The 15,885-nt window shown below is 34.6% G+C and overlaps 8 protein-coding genes and 3 pseudogenes across 11 annotated transcripts, besides 1 other annotated feature; 8 read left to right on the forward strand and 3 right to left on the reverse strand.

Moving 5' to 3' along the window:
- Window positions 1–374: 374 nt before the first annotated feature.
- Window positions 375–1,657: a mobile genetic element.
- On the forward strand, window positions 471–1,592 carry TVAGG3_0951190 (annotated as a pseudogene). The gene has a single exon. A coding segment is annotated over exon 1 (1,122 nt).
- Window positions 1,658–1,837: 180 nt separating the features above from the next.
- On the reverse strand, window positions 1,838–2,158 carry TVAGG3_0951210 (uncharacterized protein; the record flags this gene model as incomplete). Its single annotated transcript, XM_051253247.1, has 1 exon — window positions 1,838–2,158. One exon carries the CDS (start codon window positions 2,156–2,158, stop codon window positions 1,838–1,840), a length of 321 nt encoding a protein of 106 aa, XP_051078821.1.
- Window positions 2,159–3,065: 907 nt separating this feature from the next.
- Window positions 3,066–3,998, reverse strand: TVAGG3_0951220 (uncharacterized protein; the record flags this gene model as incomplete). Its single annotated transcript, XM_051253248.1, has 1 exon — window positions 3,066–3,998. One exon carries the CDS (start codon window positions 3,996–3,998, stop codon window positions 3,066–3,068), a length of 933 nt encoding a protein of 310 aa, XP_051078822.1.
- Window positions 3,999–5,274: 1,276 nt separating this feature from the next.
- TVAGG3_0951230 lies at window positions 5,275–5,925 on the forward strand (annotated as a pseudogene). Its single transcript has one exon. A coding segment is annotated over exon 1 (651 nt).
- Window positions 5,926–8,283: 2,358 nt separating this feature from the next.
- Window positions 8,284–9,473, forward strand: TVAGG3_0951240 (keratin-associated protein family; the record flags this gene model as incomplete). Its single annotated transcript, XM_051253249.1, has 1 exon — window positions 8,284–9,473. A coding segment is annotated over one exon (1,190 nt), but the record flags the coding sequence as incomplete, so codon positions are not given.
- A 341-nt stretch (window positions 9,474–9,814) lies between these two features.
- On the forward strand, window positions 9,815–10,815 carry TVAGG3_0951250 (integrase core domain containing protein family; the record flags this gene model as incomplete). Its single annotated transcript, XM_051253250.1, has 1 exon — window positions 9,815–10,815. A coding segment is annotated over one exon (1,001 nt), but the record flags the coding sequence as incomplete, so codon positions are not given.
- Window positions 10,816–11,713: 898 nt separating this feature from the next.
- On the forward strand, window positions 11,714–12,034 carry TVAGG3_0951260 (organellar and viral DNA polymerase type B; the record flags this gene model as incomplete). The annotated part of the gene is made up of 1 exon (XM_051253251.1): window positions 11,714–12,034. The coding sequence occupies one exon, from the start codon at window positions 11,714–11,716 to the stop codon at window positions 12,032–12,034; it is 321 nt and encodes a 106-aa protein (XP_051078825.1).
- Window positions 12,035–12,566: 532 nt separating this feature from the next.
- On the forward strand, window positions 12,567–12,990 carry TVAGG3_0951270 (organellar and viral DNA polymerase type B; the record flags this gene model as incomplete). Its single annotated transcript, XM_051253252.1, has 1 exon — window positions 12,568–12,990. A coding segment is annotated over one exon (423 nt), but the record flags the coding sequence as incomplete, so codon positions are not given.
- A 202-nt stretch (window positions 12,991–13,192) lies between these two features.
- On the forward strand, window positions 13,193–13,939 carry TVAGG3_0951280 (KilA, N-terminal/APSES-type HTH, DNA-binding family; the record flags this gene model as incomplete). The annotated part of the gene is made up of 1 exon (XM_001304588.1): window positions 13,193–13,939. One exon carries the CDS (start codon window positions 13,193–13,195, stop codon window positions 13,937–13,939), a length of 747 nt encoding a protein of 248 aa, XP_001304589.1.
- A 287-nt stretch (window positions 13,940–14,226) lies between these two features.
- Window positions 14,227–14,700, reverse strand: TVAGG3_0951290 (uncharacterized protein; the record flags this gene model as incomplete). The annotated part of the gene is made up of 1 exon (XM_051253253.1): window positions 14,227–14,700. The coding sequence occupies one exon, from the start codon at window positions 14,698–14,700 to the stop codon at window positions 14,227–14,229; it is 474 nt and encodes a 157-aa protein (XP_051078827.1).
- Window positions 14,701–14,746: 46 nt separating this feature from the next.
- Window positions 14,747–15,823, forward strand: TVAGG3_0951300 (annotated as a pseudogene). The gene has a single exon. A coding segment is annotated over exon 1 (1,077 nt).
- Window positions 15,824–15,885: the final 62 nt, after the last annotated feature.

Below are 15,885 nucleotides of genomic sequence, written 5' to 3' on the forward strand. Positions count from 1 at the left end.
ATTAAATACGAAACAACATCATAATTACCGAAATACATGCTTTCTGCTATTTGATTTGGAGTTTGTCTAAAATTTGATTTAAGATACTCAGCAATTTCATAGTTTCGATAATCCAATGCTGTATCAATCATTTTATCAAATGTTTTACCATCTTCTATCATTTGCATAAAAATGTTATTATTTCCGCCTTGAACAGCGTATTTTTCGGAGTTATCTGTGTATTTAGCTCCTAAACTTTTCAAGTAATTGAAACATAATTCTGATCCATATTTAATTGCACAATCAAGTAGTGTGATTTCATAATTTTTTTCCTGATTAATATCAAGATTTGGGAATTTACTTTTAAGTTCATCAACTTTATCCCATGCAATATATAGGGTGTCCAAAGGTGCGTTTAGCACAGCGCTCTATATGAGACTATTAAAGGAGATATATGCTGATTATAAATATATAATAAAAAATATGAATATATGTATATGATGAGTATGTTGTATTTTGGCGCCATGCCGGGATATAAAATGAATTTTGAGACAAGAGGCGGTTTCGCGGGAAATTTTGGCGGGATTTTTTTCATTTTTTTAATGAATCATAAAGAAAACATCCTCGCTCTTGCAAAAAAATGCAAAGACTGTAAAAAAATCTACGAGACATTGGTAAAATGCTTCGGTATGGATGCTCCTAGCTATTCCACTGTAACGTATCATGTTAGGATGTATCACTTCATGAACAAAAAGGCGCCCATCATAAAAATTGACAAAAAATCGCCGGATCAAAGAAAAATCAAAGCAATTCTTCAAGCGCTAGATGAAGACCCAAGAGCATCACTCAGAAGGATAGAGGAGATGACAAAGATACCACGTACAACAGTCAGTTATTATCTGCACAATTATTTGAACTACAAAACGTATACACGTTGGGTTCCGCACAACCTTAATTCAGTTCAAAAAAAATCTAGAGTCCAATTTTCGAAAGAGCTCCTCTCTATATTGGGTGCGTATCAATCCAAGAAGTTTCGCTTTTTAGTAACAGGGACGAGTCTTGGTTTCAATATGCAACAGAAGCCAAAATCATGTGGATCCCGAAGGATGAAAATCCGCAAACATTCCCGAAGAAAAAAATTGACACACCAATGATGATGTTGTCGGTTTTTTGGGGCGTGAATGGCATCATCGCAATTGATATTCTTCAAAAACCTAATACGATGAATGCTCAGTATCTAATTGACAATGTTCTTACTCAAATTATCAATTCTGATGAGTTTGAGAAATCCAAACAACAAAAACAAAAGTTTGCAATTCATTTTGATAATTCAAGAGTTCACAAAAGTCATAAGGTAATGAATTACTTGGTGGAAAACAATGTCAAAGTTGTTCCAAACCCAATTTATTCACCTGATATTGCACACTCTGACTTTTATTTATTCGGCACGCTAAAAAAGAGCTGAAGGACGCGAATTCGCGAGTCCAGATGATCTTGAAAATTTTGTAAGAGAGCAATTTGAGCAATTTTCTCATGATGATTTAAAGCGTGTCTTTCAAGCCTGGATCGATCGCTGCGAACGCGTGATTGAATCCAATGGTGATTATATTTAAATAAACTTTATATATATGTAACTTGTTTATTTCTATTCGCAGTATTCAGGTTTGTGCTAAACACAGTTAGTATACATATCATGTGTACTGTGGCACTGCGTTCCACCTTACCCATTATATGTGAATTTGACACTTTACAAAACCGTTAACGTATATTTTACAACACAAACGACAACACTAACTTAACCTTAAATATTTACAAAGCCACCAACCACTTCACCTCACTAATGTAAAAATAAACGTTCTCACTTACAAAAGTATTGCAACTCCTCCCATTGCTGTGCTTCACATAACAGCTCATAATCTTCTGACTCACTTTCTTCTTCATATAGGTCAAAATCACTGTCAAAATAAATGTTAGTAAGTTTTGACAAAGCTAATGAAACACGTTTACCGTTTGTATCGTATGCTTGTATAAACTTTCCATTCTTCATTCCTTCATAAACGCTCAAACTAACTTTACCCTTTCTCCCTCGTATCTGATAGAATGTATTTTCACGAGGAACGAAGAACAAATTCTTGAACTCATGACCGTTGTAGTTTGTTATCTCAATAGTTTTCGTCATTACATCCAAATAAAATAAAAATAAACTTAAAAATAAACTTAAAAATTAATGATATCACCACCCTCACACGTATGAAAACATAGCACAAAAATAAATTTAGGTGAAGTGGTGAGATCTCACCTCTTTTTTCACCTCTTTTTTCACCCACTTGAATTCATTGCTTTATAACTCTCTTCCTTGGTTTCTTTTTAGTTGCTTTCTTCACGTCTGTCTCCAGCTTAACTGTCTTTCTTCTTCGTCCGTAATGATACCAGTTACTTCCACCAGTCAATGGGTCAAATGGTCGTTCATAAGGGTTTCCATACATTCCATAAGGCCCGTATGGATAAACCGCTGGTGGAGAAGAAACATTTTCTTTAGTTCCATCGACTCTATTTAAATGCATTGTTTCACCTTTCATCTGGTCATTAAAGTCTTTTGCGTGTTTTGCAAACTCATCGTCCTTTCCTAAAGCATTTTCTGACTCAGTCGCAACCAAATTGGATGCTTTATTTATGAGCCCGATTTTATTTAATCTTAACTTCTTTACAACCCAGCCTCCAATCTTCCCTTTATTTGCATCTAATGTCTTCGAAACCCTTCCTCCACTCATTTTATTTACTGCGTCATAAGCTCCAAGTGCTTTTGCTCCAAATGCTAATGCTTTTGTTCCCATTGCGCCTAAAGCTGCCCAAGCTACCATTTACACCATATTAAAATCATCTCTCTTCAATATTATCTCATAAAAGTTCTCGTTACTGGAGAAAGTCAATGAAACATAAGCGTTCTCACGGGCTTCGCCCTCACCGCTTTGCGGTCTATCTAACTTATTTCTTATATCATCTATTCTCAATAAAATGTCTGAACAATTGCTAACATCTTCTACAACAGTTATTTCATCATGAATGACCTTCAAGAACAAGCTCATTTAATATGCTATTAAAATCATTTCAATAATGAGTCCATCCTTTCCGTCTTTTGGTAGCACAACATCTTTCATTGAAGAAGGTTCGACAAGTCTTATGTTAAACTTACTGACAAAGTTTGTTATACTATAATGCTTCGGTGGCGAATACATATAGTTTGAAAGACATAATATAGATTCTTCAGCAAATTCACTTATACTGGATTTTATAACAATGTTCTCACGAGACCAAATGCCACCAATTGAAAAACTTGTAAGCAATCCTGCTGAACCTTCTACTGTAAACGTCGATGGTAACATTCCACGAAGGTCATCTATTGACATCGTTGAGTCACTGTATTTAAATATTTTCTTAAAGCAATCGTCATTATCTAACCATGCAATAGCTTTGAAGTTTTCATTCGAATATACATCTGCTTCATTAAATGTAAAACCTGACTTCTTTGCAGAGATGACTTTAAAATCTATTGAGTTTGTTTCAAAATTATATGCTATGGTAACTTCTGAAGGTAATGGATGCCCTTCCGCAGTCAGTTGTTCTCTCACTACCGTTTGAAGCTTTGTGTTAAAAACTTTCATGTCATCTCCTGTATCTAAGTTCACATACACAGCAACAGGGAAACTATCTTGCTTCTTTGTTTCATCATTATACCTCAAAACATTAAAGTTCTTCAATAATATTGTTCTTCCTGCTGGAATACTTCGAACCTGTCTGATTTCAATAGCTTTCTCACCTCCTACATACTCTACCCAGTGTCTTGGATATTCATAAGTATACTGACTTTCTTGAATTTTGGTAGGTTTCATCATAACGTGTTCATAGTATATCTTTATACTCTTGTCAGTTAGACTCGGTGCTATATTCTGAATATTTCTGACTTGCATTTTTAATGGAGATAAAATGAAGCATTTAATACATGACGTAGATGAAGACATGAATGAAAGCAGTGAAAAGCTCAACAGTTCTCTTATTCTTCCTTTCAGCAAAGATTATGAGTTCTGTTCAAATGGTGTGTATTTCTATTGTGGAAAGATGGGTTCAGGTAAGACATTTAACCTCATTCGTCATATACTCATAACAGAACGTTTAGGAAATGACTCATATTATGACCAAATCATTATATCAGCAACTTCAGACTCTATGGACTCAACAGCGAAAACATTTATGTCAAAAGTTCAAGCCTCTGTCGTTAAAGTTCCAGACAGTGAACTCATTGAATTTCTTCAACGTTACATTCGACGTAAGAGGAAATATTATGCCATCGTTGAATTTATACAGTCAGGAATGCAAAAGACTTCTGAGGAGATGGAAAGAATTATTGACAAACACCACTTACGTCAGTACTCAGGAGTTTACGATATGAAACGACTTACAAACTACATTCTGTCAAAACTTTCAAAATACCCCTTCAAAAAGTATCCTTCAAACACTCTGCTCGTTTGCGACGACTTCGCCGGAAAAGGTTTAGTGTCAAAACCAGACTCACCATTAGCTAACATCATAACTAAAGTCAGACATTACCACTTAACTGTAGCAATACTTATGCAAACATGGAGGTTTTTTAGCTTTAAACATAAAACGTCTCATAACTGACTTCGTTATCTTTCAAGGTTTCTCACGCTATGATATTGAACTCATTTGGAAAACAGTCAGGTATAACATTACCTTTTGAAGAAATTTGGGAAGCATATAAGTCTCTCATCTCTCCTCGTTCATACCTTGAGATTCATATCATGACTAATACCATTAAAGTCAAAAATATTCCATGGGAACGACCAACATTGTTTTAAAGTTTAACCTTCAATTGACTGATGGTAAACAAATTCCATGCATCTCTGTCGCCATTTCTGTTAATATTTTTGCTGTCATTCATATCATCCACTTCTCCATCGTTAGCTTTTGAGGATATGCGTTAGAATAGCTGTTCTTAAATGAAGGCTTTTCACCTTTGAGAGCATAAACTCTATAACTTTCTGCATACTTTATGTTTGAACCTCCTGAGCCATCGTTGACATAAATTTTTATAGGCTTCCACCCTTTGTTCATGTTCCTGCTTCTTCCCTTAGCTCTTTTGTTCAGTAGTTCTACATCTTATACACAGCACCTGTCTCAGTGAATTCAACAATATTTTCATTCGTTAGCTTTACATTCAAACCCTTGTCGAGTATATTGTTCATTTCATACATATAAAAGGTTTTTATTCTATATGAAATGAGAAGCAAATCCATCTTAGCTGGTGCCGTTAATGTTCCAATTGAACCAACATCAAATGTTGACTCACGAACGACAAACAATATTGTCATAAAGAACTATAGTTCAGAGTGTTTGAAAGAACCAGAACCAGATCTTAAGTCGGGAGGGCTCAAAGAGCCCATCATGGCGCATGGCGCCGTGAATTTAAACACAGCTTCAAACGCTAACGCTACATCAGATGTTAAGTTAGAGTATCCACCACTGGACCAAATTCTTTCAAGAGAAGCCAACGACAACCCTTACACAAATGTTCAAACAAATCCTTCAGATAACGTAGACCATTACCTTCTTCAGTTATACCAAACAATTTTACTCAAAGACGATAAGAAGCTTTTGACAAATCTTATAAGTAAGAACCAAATAATTCTAACAAAGGAGGACTTGAAAATGTTATCTCACGAATAACAGGGAAACAAAGTGTCATTGACTATCTCGACCCTGAAATCGAATGCTGTGGTCAAACTCCACTATTCATGAAAATAGGTAACATCCGCATCATTGAAACACCAGGAACTACAGGAGTTGAGTTTAAGTATAAATATTCGAAACGAGTATACAAAACTATCTACTGACTATAAGCTTTGTTTGAAATATGTTTTAGTAAATTAAAGCAGTCAGGAGGGCTCTTTGAGCCCATCTTGGCGCTTTGCGCCGTCAGTCAAAAAAATTTCAAGTTAGCAATTTGTAATATCTGTCCAAAACTTCTTCAACAGTATCGAACTCATCTTCATAATGCAAACCTAATCTTATTGACTTGGTGGCAGTTTTCACTAACACAATATAGCGCTTTGCGCTCGGCGCCTTTGACGCCTTTTTCTGTTCTCTTGACTGACATAACTAACTCATTTGTTTCATCAAACAGCAACAACCAAAGTTCATGACCTAATACATAACATTCATACTTTATATTTTTAGCTCTGAGTTCTTTGTAAGCTGTTGCATTTAATATTTTCTAAAAAGTCAACTTCAACAGTCATTCGCACTGGTGCCTTCAGTTCTACAGGCTCTCCTTGAAAGTCAACAATCTGAATTGCATGTCTTTCAAATTATGAGGACTAATGCGAACCCATTTACCTAAATGAGTTGCTATGACAGGAACGTTTGGAATGAACATTGAATTGACTGCATAACAGAAGGATTATATTCTACTGAACCTTTACTATTAACTCCTGAAATGCCTGTGACATTAGCTATTTTAGACTCAATGTATAAACAATTACCATAACATACATATGGACAGATTTTCATCTCAATCGTTTTGTCAACACTTTCAAAGGAATGTCATATGGTATGCTCCTAAAAGAAGTTGAACTCTATGACTCATTCGTGTTATCTTGAACTCTTTCTTGCTACTGAACTTCAATGTTCCCTCAGAAGAGAGTTCGACATCTATGTTGTCAATAGTTTCTTCATTTATGAGAGTATCTATGACTCCAGCAATTTTATCTATTCTATACTCTGCTCTGTTAGGAAATGTTATAAAACTTCTTTTTGTCATCTATTTCAAACTCTATGAAATCTGTTTCATCTGTTATGACAAAAGTTGCGATAGTATCTGAAGTCAACAACTCTGAAAGCAAGCGCTTCATTCTGAAGACCTAAGTTTGTTTTGTAGCTTTACTGTCCCGTATTCGTTTGGGTCTGTACTTTGCAAATAGAACACATTTTATTCTCATTAAAATATGACTATTGCTGCATATGCGTATGAAACAAATGAAGCAAGAGAGCACATGAAAGTAAATGAAAACTCAACATTAACCATTGAAGGCAATGATTTTAGTCATTGACGATGGAAAAAACTAAAAAAGTCATTGATTTCGATACTTTTAACACTTATGACCCATTCATTACAACAAGCAAGGTTCCCATCATAAATGATGGAACGGTGCAATATATAAATTCTACAGTAGATGCCTCATTAGTGAAAGTATTAAATGTTCTCATTGAATTGTTAAAGAGCTTTCGATTTGACGACAACATTAAATGCCTAAAGAATTTAGTCATGAATGAGAAACAAATTCTCGGCGTTGCTGGTCGCAGTAATGATGTACACCTTTGACATTAGAATATTATAACGAACATAAAGATGAACTGAAAGGAGAGAAGGGTGACACCGGACCACAAGGAATACAAGGAATACAAGGAATACAAGGAATACAAGGACCTCAAGGCGAAAACGGTTTGGATGGAAAGGATGGAAAGGATGGAAAAACTGCTAAATCATGGATATGGGACCTTATAAATACTGGTTTAACAGCTACTTCATATGGAGTTCTTCAATACCAAATCGGAAAGATATGGGCAGTACTTGGTGAAGAAGCTTTAGATGACGTTAAAAATGCTTTGAACTTCATTTCAAATGGTTCGGATACTATTAAAACTTTATCTGGTTGGATGCAAGAAACAAGGAGTCAAATAGATACTGTAAGACGTATAGCAAACAATGCACGTACGGGATTGGATACTTTACGAGAAGCACAAAATACACTAAAGGAAGCAAATGATATTCTTGGCTCAGTATCAGACATGCATGAAGATTGGCTTAAAGGTATTGACAAATCTTTAAAAAATCACAGTCAGTCTATTGCTGACTACAAGAAAAGTATAGATTTTTTACATAGTGCTATGGACGTACATGATGGAAGCATAAGGAACTTACTTAATGCTAACAATAACTTACCAGGAACTATTAAAGCATTTATAAAGTCCTTTGTAAAACCCGGTGCTCTAACATTTAGGTCTTTGAGAGCAAGAGCATTGAAGTCAAGAGATGCAGAAACTCCAGAAGAACCACCAAAACCAACAGCTAATGAAATATTGTTCGAATATTTTCCAAGGTACTCTGTTCTCATTGCATACATTCAAGAAATACTTAAGAAAGCAGACTTGACTTTAGGAGATGATGAAAGTTCTGTATATCTTTCGTTCCAGTTTCAAATAGCAGAACTTTTGAGACAGATATGCTTAATGTATGACAACATCTCTGATTTCACAAGATATGATGACGACCATGACCCCGAACACGGTGAAGAAGAAGTTTTACAAACATCCATTAAGACAGGAAAGGTTTTAACTCAAAGTCTCATTATTGACACCAAAGATGGCGAAGTGGACGTTCTTCAAGAGCTGAAGAAAAATACTTCTTCGGGAGGTGGTGGTAGGCATGAACTTGAAATAAATGAGATAGAAGAGAAATTAGCCGAAAAAGCAGATAAAGAACATAAACACAATATCTCCGATATAAATGAACTTCAAGCTACATTAAATAGTAAAGCAGATAAAAATGAACTTGACGCAATGAACAAAGTTTTGAAATCTCATAAACACAACATCTCCGATATAAATGAACTTCAAGCTACATTAAATAGTAAAGCGGACAAGAACCATGTTCATTATATAACTTCAGACGAACAGATTATAACGGACTACCATGGATATTTAACACGAAGTGATGAAGCGAAGACAAAAAATGTTAATGAAAGAAGATATAAATACATTCGTGCTAAAGGTTATGACATAAGCTGTACTGTACAGTATGATGTAGCTAAAGCACCAGAAGCATTTGGTTATACCGGTGAAATTTATGCCTCTACTTTCAATGTTAACGGTGTATTAGTTGAACCAAAATTTACTTTGAGAGTTAAGGCAAAAATAACGTTTGAAGATGCTATTAAAAGTAAAGCTGACAAAGTTGAACTCGAAGCAATGAACAAAGTTTTGAAATCTCATAAACACAATATCTCCGATATAAATGAACTTCAAGCTACATTAGACAGTAAAGCTGACAAGAACCATACACATAAATCCTTCACTACTGTTAGAGCAGACGACATAATATTGAACTTTGACCTTGGTTCAAGTGCACCTTTAGAGAATCCAAGTACAAGCGTAAAAGATACTCTTAACAATTTAGATAAGAGTTGCAGGAACATTGAAAGTCATGCCAGAAACTTTGAAGCACATGAACTACCAGCAATGTTAGATAAGAAAGCAGATAAAACAGAGCTTCAAACATTAAAGACTCAGATTCTTGAAACATTATATCCTATAGGTTCTATTTATACGTCAATGAACTCAACAAATCCAGAAACAGTTTTAGGTTTTGGTACTTGGGAACAGATTGTAGACAAATTCTTATACTGTGCTAACTCTTCAAAGCAAACAGGGGGTTCGAAGAAAATTACTGAAGCAAACTTACCTGCGCACACTCATACAGGAACTACAAACTTTTCTGGCGACCATAGCCACTCATTAAGAGACCATCCATTATACAACTCAGAATATAAAGCTGGCAATGACGTTTTATCTCCATCTTATAACAATGCAGCAAAAAAGACTTTTCGACCAACTGAACCAGGAGGAAATCATGCCCATACTTTCACAACAAATCCAACAGGCTCGGGTGCAGATTACATGCCACCATTTGTGACTGTATTCGCATGGTACCGCGTTGAATGAACGCGCTTGAGCCTAGAATAAAATCTTTAACTTTACATAAATGAGCTTGAAAGAAGTATTCGAACAACATCCATGGAGGTCATTTAAGAAGTTCAATGAAGCTGCAAAGAGTTGGGGATTTACTAACAGAGCTGAAGTTAAAAAGTTCTTTGACAAAAATGTTGTACATCAAACAAAAATAAACCCTTACGACTACTTTTTACCAATTTACTCCATCACTCCCGACGCATACCAATTTGATACTCTCATTCAAAGCAGAAAAGGAGGACATAAACCATTCCTCATCTTCATAAATGTTAACACTCGTAAAGCATATGCATATCCAATGAAAAATAAAGGAACTCGTGAAGTTTTAAGAGTTTTGCAGACGTTCGTGGCAGAACATAACCCAAGTACTTTAACATCAGACCAAGACAGTGCATACCTCAGCAATGAAATCACAGAATTTCTCATTAAGCATAACATAACTCACTACACTACTGAAGACCATAACCATAACATACTCGGCATCATAAACCGCTTCATAAGAACGCTCAGAGATTTAAACCAAGAGCGAGACTTTACCGAAGAAACAATGAAACATTTTCTCGAAGTATATAATTCCTCAACACATTCTACAACAGGCCATACACCAAATTCAATGACACAACAACAAGAAGAAAAGTATATACAAAAGAAACGAAGCCAAACACAAAATATCAGAAATTCAACACAATTTACCCTCATTCCTGGTACAAAAGTTCGTGTAGTTCTTGACGACAAACCGTTGACAAAGAAACGTTTAATGTTAAGTCGAAATTATTATATCGTAGACTCTACGCAAGGTAATGGATATCTTATAAAAGCTGCTGACGACTCCATAGCGTTTTACCCTCGTCATAAATTAGTCGAAAGTAGTAATGGCAAACTTGCTGAAACCATTGACGAAGCAAAGCGAGGAGTGGTTATTGAAATACTTGGCTATAACACAAACGATGACACTTATAAAGTAAGATATGAAGGAGGCGTTGAAGATGTTATACCATCTAAGAACTTGAGAGAGTCGAAGCCAACACATCTGGGACCATTAGAGCGGGAGTACTGGAAAGACAAAAATATGCCAGAAAGAATAAGAAAATTCTTCTAAACTTTTTCATTAGATGTAAATCAGACAAAATATATTTTAGGTGAAGAGGTGAGATCTCACCCGTTTTCTCACCTGTTTTTTCACCCCGTGAATTTTCATGAATTTCCTTAAGATAGAAAAATAAAGTTAGTTTTATTTTTATTTATTTTTTTATTTTGTATAAAAGATATGATTTCAACAATCGGCACAACAACAATTCAAGCCGCGAACGGCGGGACTCTGTCCACAACAACAGCACCAAACTCGTTAGTCATGAATCCTACGTCAATGTTAGTAGAGATGAAAAACTTCATTCCTTCTTCATTTACTTTTGAAACAGAAATCCAGAAGATAAAGCAAGAACTTTTAACAAGTAATTTAGACTGTAGTGCGAAAGATGAAACAAATGAACAGTATCTTTATGAAATGCAGGACATTATTGACCATTTACCCAAATTGCCTGAAATCCAACAGCAAAAACTAACTATTCCTGAATTCGATGAAATAGAAGTCAAAGCAACTGACTCGGTAGAAATAAAGAAGTTCATACGTAAAGTAAATTATGAATTCCTTGGTTTTCATTGCAACCATAAGGTTATGGACAAAGATTGCGACATGGTTTATAAAAACATTTCTGACATATATAAATCTGAAGAATTTAAGACTTACGATAACTTTGTTTCATTAGTTGCAAAATGTGTTTGGGAAATAAGAGATAAAGATAGAAGAGGTAAGGTATGGAATGAACAGATAAAACCAGCAGCTTTTGAGATGAAGAGAGCAATTGACGCTTTAGTTGTTTTAGCAGGTAAGGTTTCAGAATATAACGCAAAAATGAACCCACAATGTTCTAAATGTAAAGCAGCAATAAGGAAATATAACTATTCTGTCAAAGAGATAGAAAGAATGAGAAACGACTATGCAGATTTAAAGAAAGAAGCAGAAAAACCAGCAGAAGATAAAATGGACATGTTAGAATTTCTGAACAAAAACTATCCAACTGCTGACGATTTCCTTCTATCTGACGTCAAGAAGAAGTATAAAGAAACTTTCGGCATAGTTAAAACATTCGATATCCTCAGCGAAGAAATAGAAGCTACGAAATTGTTTAGAATTTCAAATATACATCGTACAATTCATGTAAAACGCTTGTGAAAAAACAGGTGAAAAAACAGGTGAAAAAAAAGGTGAGATCTCACCTCTTCACCTAAACATTATTTTTGCTGAATTCAGCAACAAAATTCTGAGTAAAATAATTTTTAGGGCATGTGTCAAACCGTTGAGTTTTCACAAAATTTAAAAAATAACGTTTACCATGTAAAACGCTTGTGAAAAAACTGGGGTGAAAAATTAGGTGAGAAAACAGGTGAGATCTCACCTCTTCACCTAAACATTATTTTTGCTGAAAAATGACCAAATTTCATGAATTTCCTTAAGACAGAAAAAATAAAGTTAGTTTTATTTTTATTTATTTTTTTATTTTGTATGTAAGAACAGAAATGACAAACATTGAGTTTGAAACAGTTAGAAAGATAGACAATGACACCAAAGTGGTTAGAATAGGTGATTTAAACGTAAGATACTCAAAGAAATACAACAAATATTCTTTGTCAGACATTATATTTCCATCTGGAAAGAAAACACACGACTGGGTTAGAAATGCTTCAACTCAGAAAATTTTGACAAGAAATCCTGAGCTTATGATATCGGTAAGATTCTATGGAACTACAGCATATCTCATCGACAAAAGTCTTATACCAATAGTTTTGTTATGGTTAGACCCAGTTGTTGGATATAACTTCATAACATATGGTTCATTCGATACGGAACGTTGCAGTGAAGGCTTACTTTACATCGTTCAGAAACCGAAGGACTTCAACACAAAGAGATATAAGATAGGAAGAACATATAATATAACTCAAAGATATGACAGTACAGTCAATAGAGTCAAGGTTGTGTTCGTTAACGATATGAGAGCTGCAGAAACAGAACTACTTGAAAAGTTTGAGAAAATGTATGGTGCTCCCATAAAAGGTAAAGAAACGTTTGAAGTAGATGAGATAGATAAAGCTATAAAATTATTTGACGAAGTTGCTGAAAAATACATGTAAAGCGTTTATTTTTGGTCTTTTGTGAAAGTCAGAAAATAAAGTTAGTTTTATTTTTATTTATTTTTTTATTTTGTATGTAAAGACAGATATGTCAACAACAGAGAACACAACAACAGTTATAGTCCATGAAGCTATAAATGAAGAATACGAGTGGGTTCAGTTTAACAAACAACTCCGTCTCATTCGTTCGGTCAAAGACGATATGTACCAGATGCAAAGTATTTTGACAGCATGTTATGCTCCAGATACTAAGCTTCCTAAAGACTGGTTTAGGAACCAAAGCACACAAGAACTTTTGAGCGAAGCACAGCGAGACATACTTTTTTCTGAAAACAGTGAAGAACAGCGAGTAGGTAAAAAAACCCAGTCGCCAAAACTCTATGAAAATCGTGAAAAATTGCCAAACGGTTTGAGAGGATATTATGTTCATAGACTTCTCGTAAATGCTGTAGCAATGTGGGCTTCACCTCGTTATGCTTGGTATGTTTGTAAACTTCTTGACGAAATTCACAGACAAGAACGCGAACAGATGGAAAAGAAACTTCAAGCAAAAGATGAAGTCATTGAATCCAAAGACAAAAGCATACAGAAAAGAATACCGCGTTCAGTACCAAAAGGAAAGGAAAAGAGTTATAAGTATATGATATATACTGAAGAGTTGGAGAAAGAAGAAGACAGAGATATGGTTATGTTGCATTTAGTCAGAAGAAACAACAAAAGCTTTTATGACCTTGCTAAGATTTACAAATCTGACAGAAACTGGTTCTATCGTGAAAACTTACCGATTTCAATGACACCGAATGAGCAAATAAAGGAAATTGTCAAAAGTACTCTTCCTCAAACACACTATGACATCAAAGGTTGCACAATACTTACATTCAAAGAAGACTTACCATTGTTAAAGGAAAAAATAACAGAGTATTTCGATAACTTCAAAGAGGAAGAATGAAAATCTAAGCTAATTTTATTTTTTTTATAAAATTTTATCTCATATGAAAGAACATGAATTTAGAATATTCGGAACTCATGACAGAAGAAGAGAACGAACAACATGTAAAAGATTATGCAAAATTTCTGAAGACATACAAAGCATTTAAACAATATCTAAATGCTTCTAAAGATTATGCAAAATTTCTGAAGGTATATAAAGCTTATGAAAAAGCGTATGAAAAGTTTATACATTGGGGAATTGTTGTAAAATATCCATATGAATACTAACCAAAAATATATTTTTGCTTAAATAGCTTCAGGGTCTATTTCTTCAACCATTTCACTTCCTTCGTCAATGTCAATAGAAGCTTCTTCAACCTTTGGTAAGAATTTCTGTATAACATCTTTGTTCGTTATTGTCTTCAGAGATGAAGGATAATATTTCACATTTGTTTCACCCTTCTTATATTCTTTCTGTTCGGAAAGATTCATAGCAATACTGAAGAAGTCAATGTTAGAGTTCTTTATGACAGTATAATGAGTATCTTTGACATTCACGAAGAAACTCTTTTGTTTCAAAACTACTGCTAACTCTTGTGAAGTATAACGTTTGCGGTCAATGACAATAGCTAATGGTCTGACATACTGACCAAACTTAGATTCTTTCACAAACTTCTTGTTAAAGATAACATTAACGTTTGAAGCACCATTGAACTCATTCTTGATGGCATTAGCGAGAGCATTGTATGAAAAGAACTTGCAATCTTGCATGTGTTTCATTATAATAAAAATATTAAATTATTTTGAAAAATAACTTAAAATCTAATCTAATTTTTTCAAAAATATTTTTTTTTATTTCCTACTAAAGATGTATCGGAAGTTGTCTAAGTTAGAACACTCGGAAATAAAACAACTTCTTACAGAAGCTAACATAGATGTTGCAAAGCATTACGCAACAAACAAAAAAGCACTCGCTGACTTCATTAAAGACTATAATGGTGCAATAAGTTATGATAGAATTCATGAGTTCATAAAGCCGCAACGCGGCGAGGACGAAGTCCATGCAATAGCATTTCCTTTAAATGACGTTGCTATTGACTTATATCATAGACGTTCAGTACCTCATGAAGTAAGAAGAGAAATGTTTGACATAACAAATGCAAACGTTGGTCATACTCGTAAAGCTCTTTCGCATGATGTTCGTCAAGAGATGTTTGACATAACAAATGCAAACGTTGGTGAAACACGAAAGAGAGACGACACACTGAAACAACAGAGAAGAGAGATGTTTAAGCGCTATAGAACAAGTTCGCAAAGCTAACGATGTCATTCGTTCCATTGACGACAAACCAAAAGAAGGTGAGAGATGGTTAAAGAAAGATGAAGAGAATAGGAAGAGAAATGTGAAGTCAGGCAATAGACTCATTGACTTTAACATCGAAGCTTTAGATGAACCAAACAGAGACTACTTACACAAACATTTCGGTAAGGTTTTCATGAGACTCTTAGAGAAGATTAAAATAAACTCCCAACAGAGATGGATGGTATGTTATAAACTTGGTGGAAAGTATGAATGTTCTACGTTAAACCTCAATAATATTGGAACATACTACATCAGCTCTTGAAGGAGAACTTTATATCAGAGATAGAAGCAAATGCTGCAGGTATTGTTGAAATGCACTATGACTTCTTCTTGACAAACATAAAGAATCTTACTGAAATAAAGATGTATGATTTAACAGAATATGAAGGCTTAACGATGTCAGATGTAAAGAAAGGCAAACCAAAAAAGAGACCATATAGAGATGAAAGCACACTGACAAATGACCAGAAAGCCATTTTGGAAGCTCTTAAGCAAACAGGAAACCCAGCACTTATAGAAAGCTTTTGGAAAGATAATGGTGAAAAGAAGTTTTATAAGAAGAGAAGCGGTCAGTTCTGGAAGTATCTTTGCACATTACCTAT

Source organism: Trichomonas vaginalis, chromosome I, assembly GCF_026262505.1.
Source record: "Trichomonas vaginalis G3 chromosome I, whole genome shotgun sequence".
Lineage (NCBI taxonomy): Eukaryota > Parabasalia > Trichomonadida > Trichomonadidae > Trichomonas > Trichomonas vaginalis.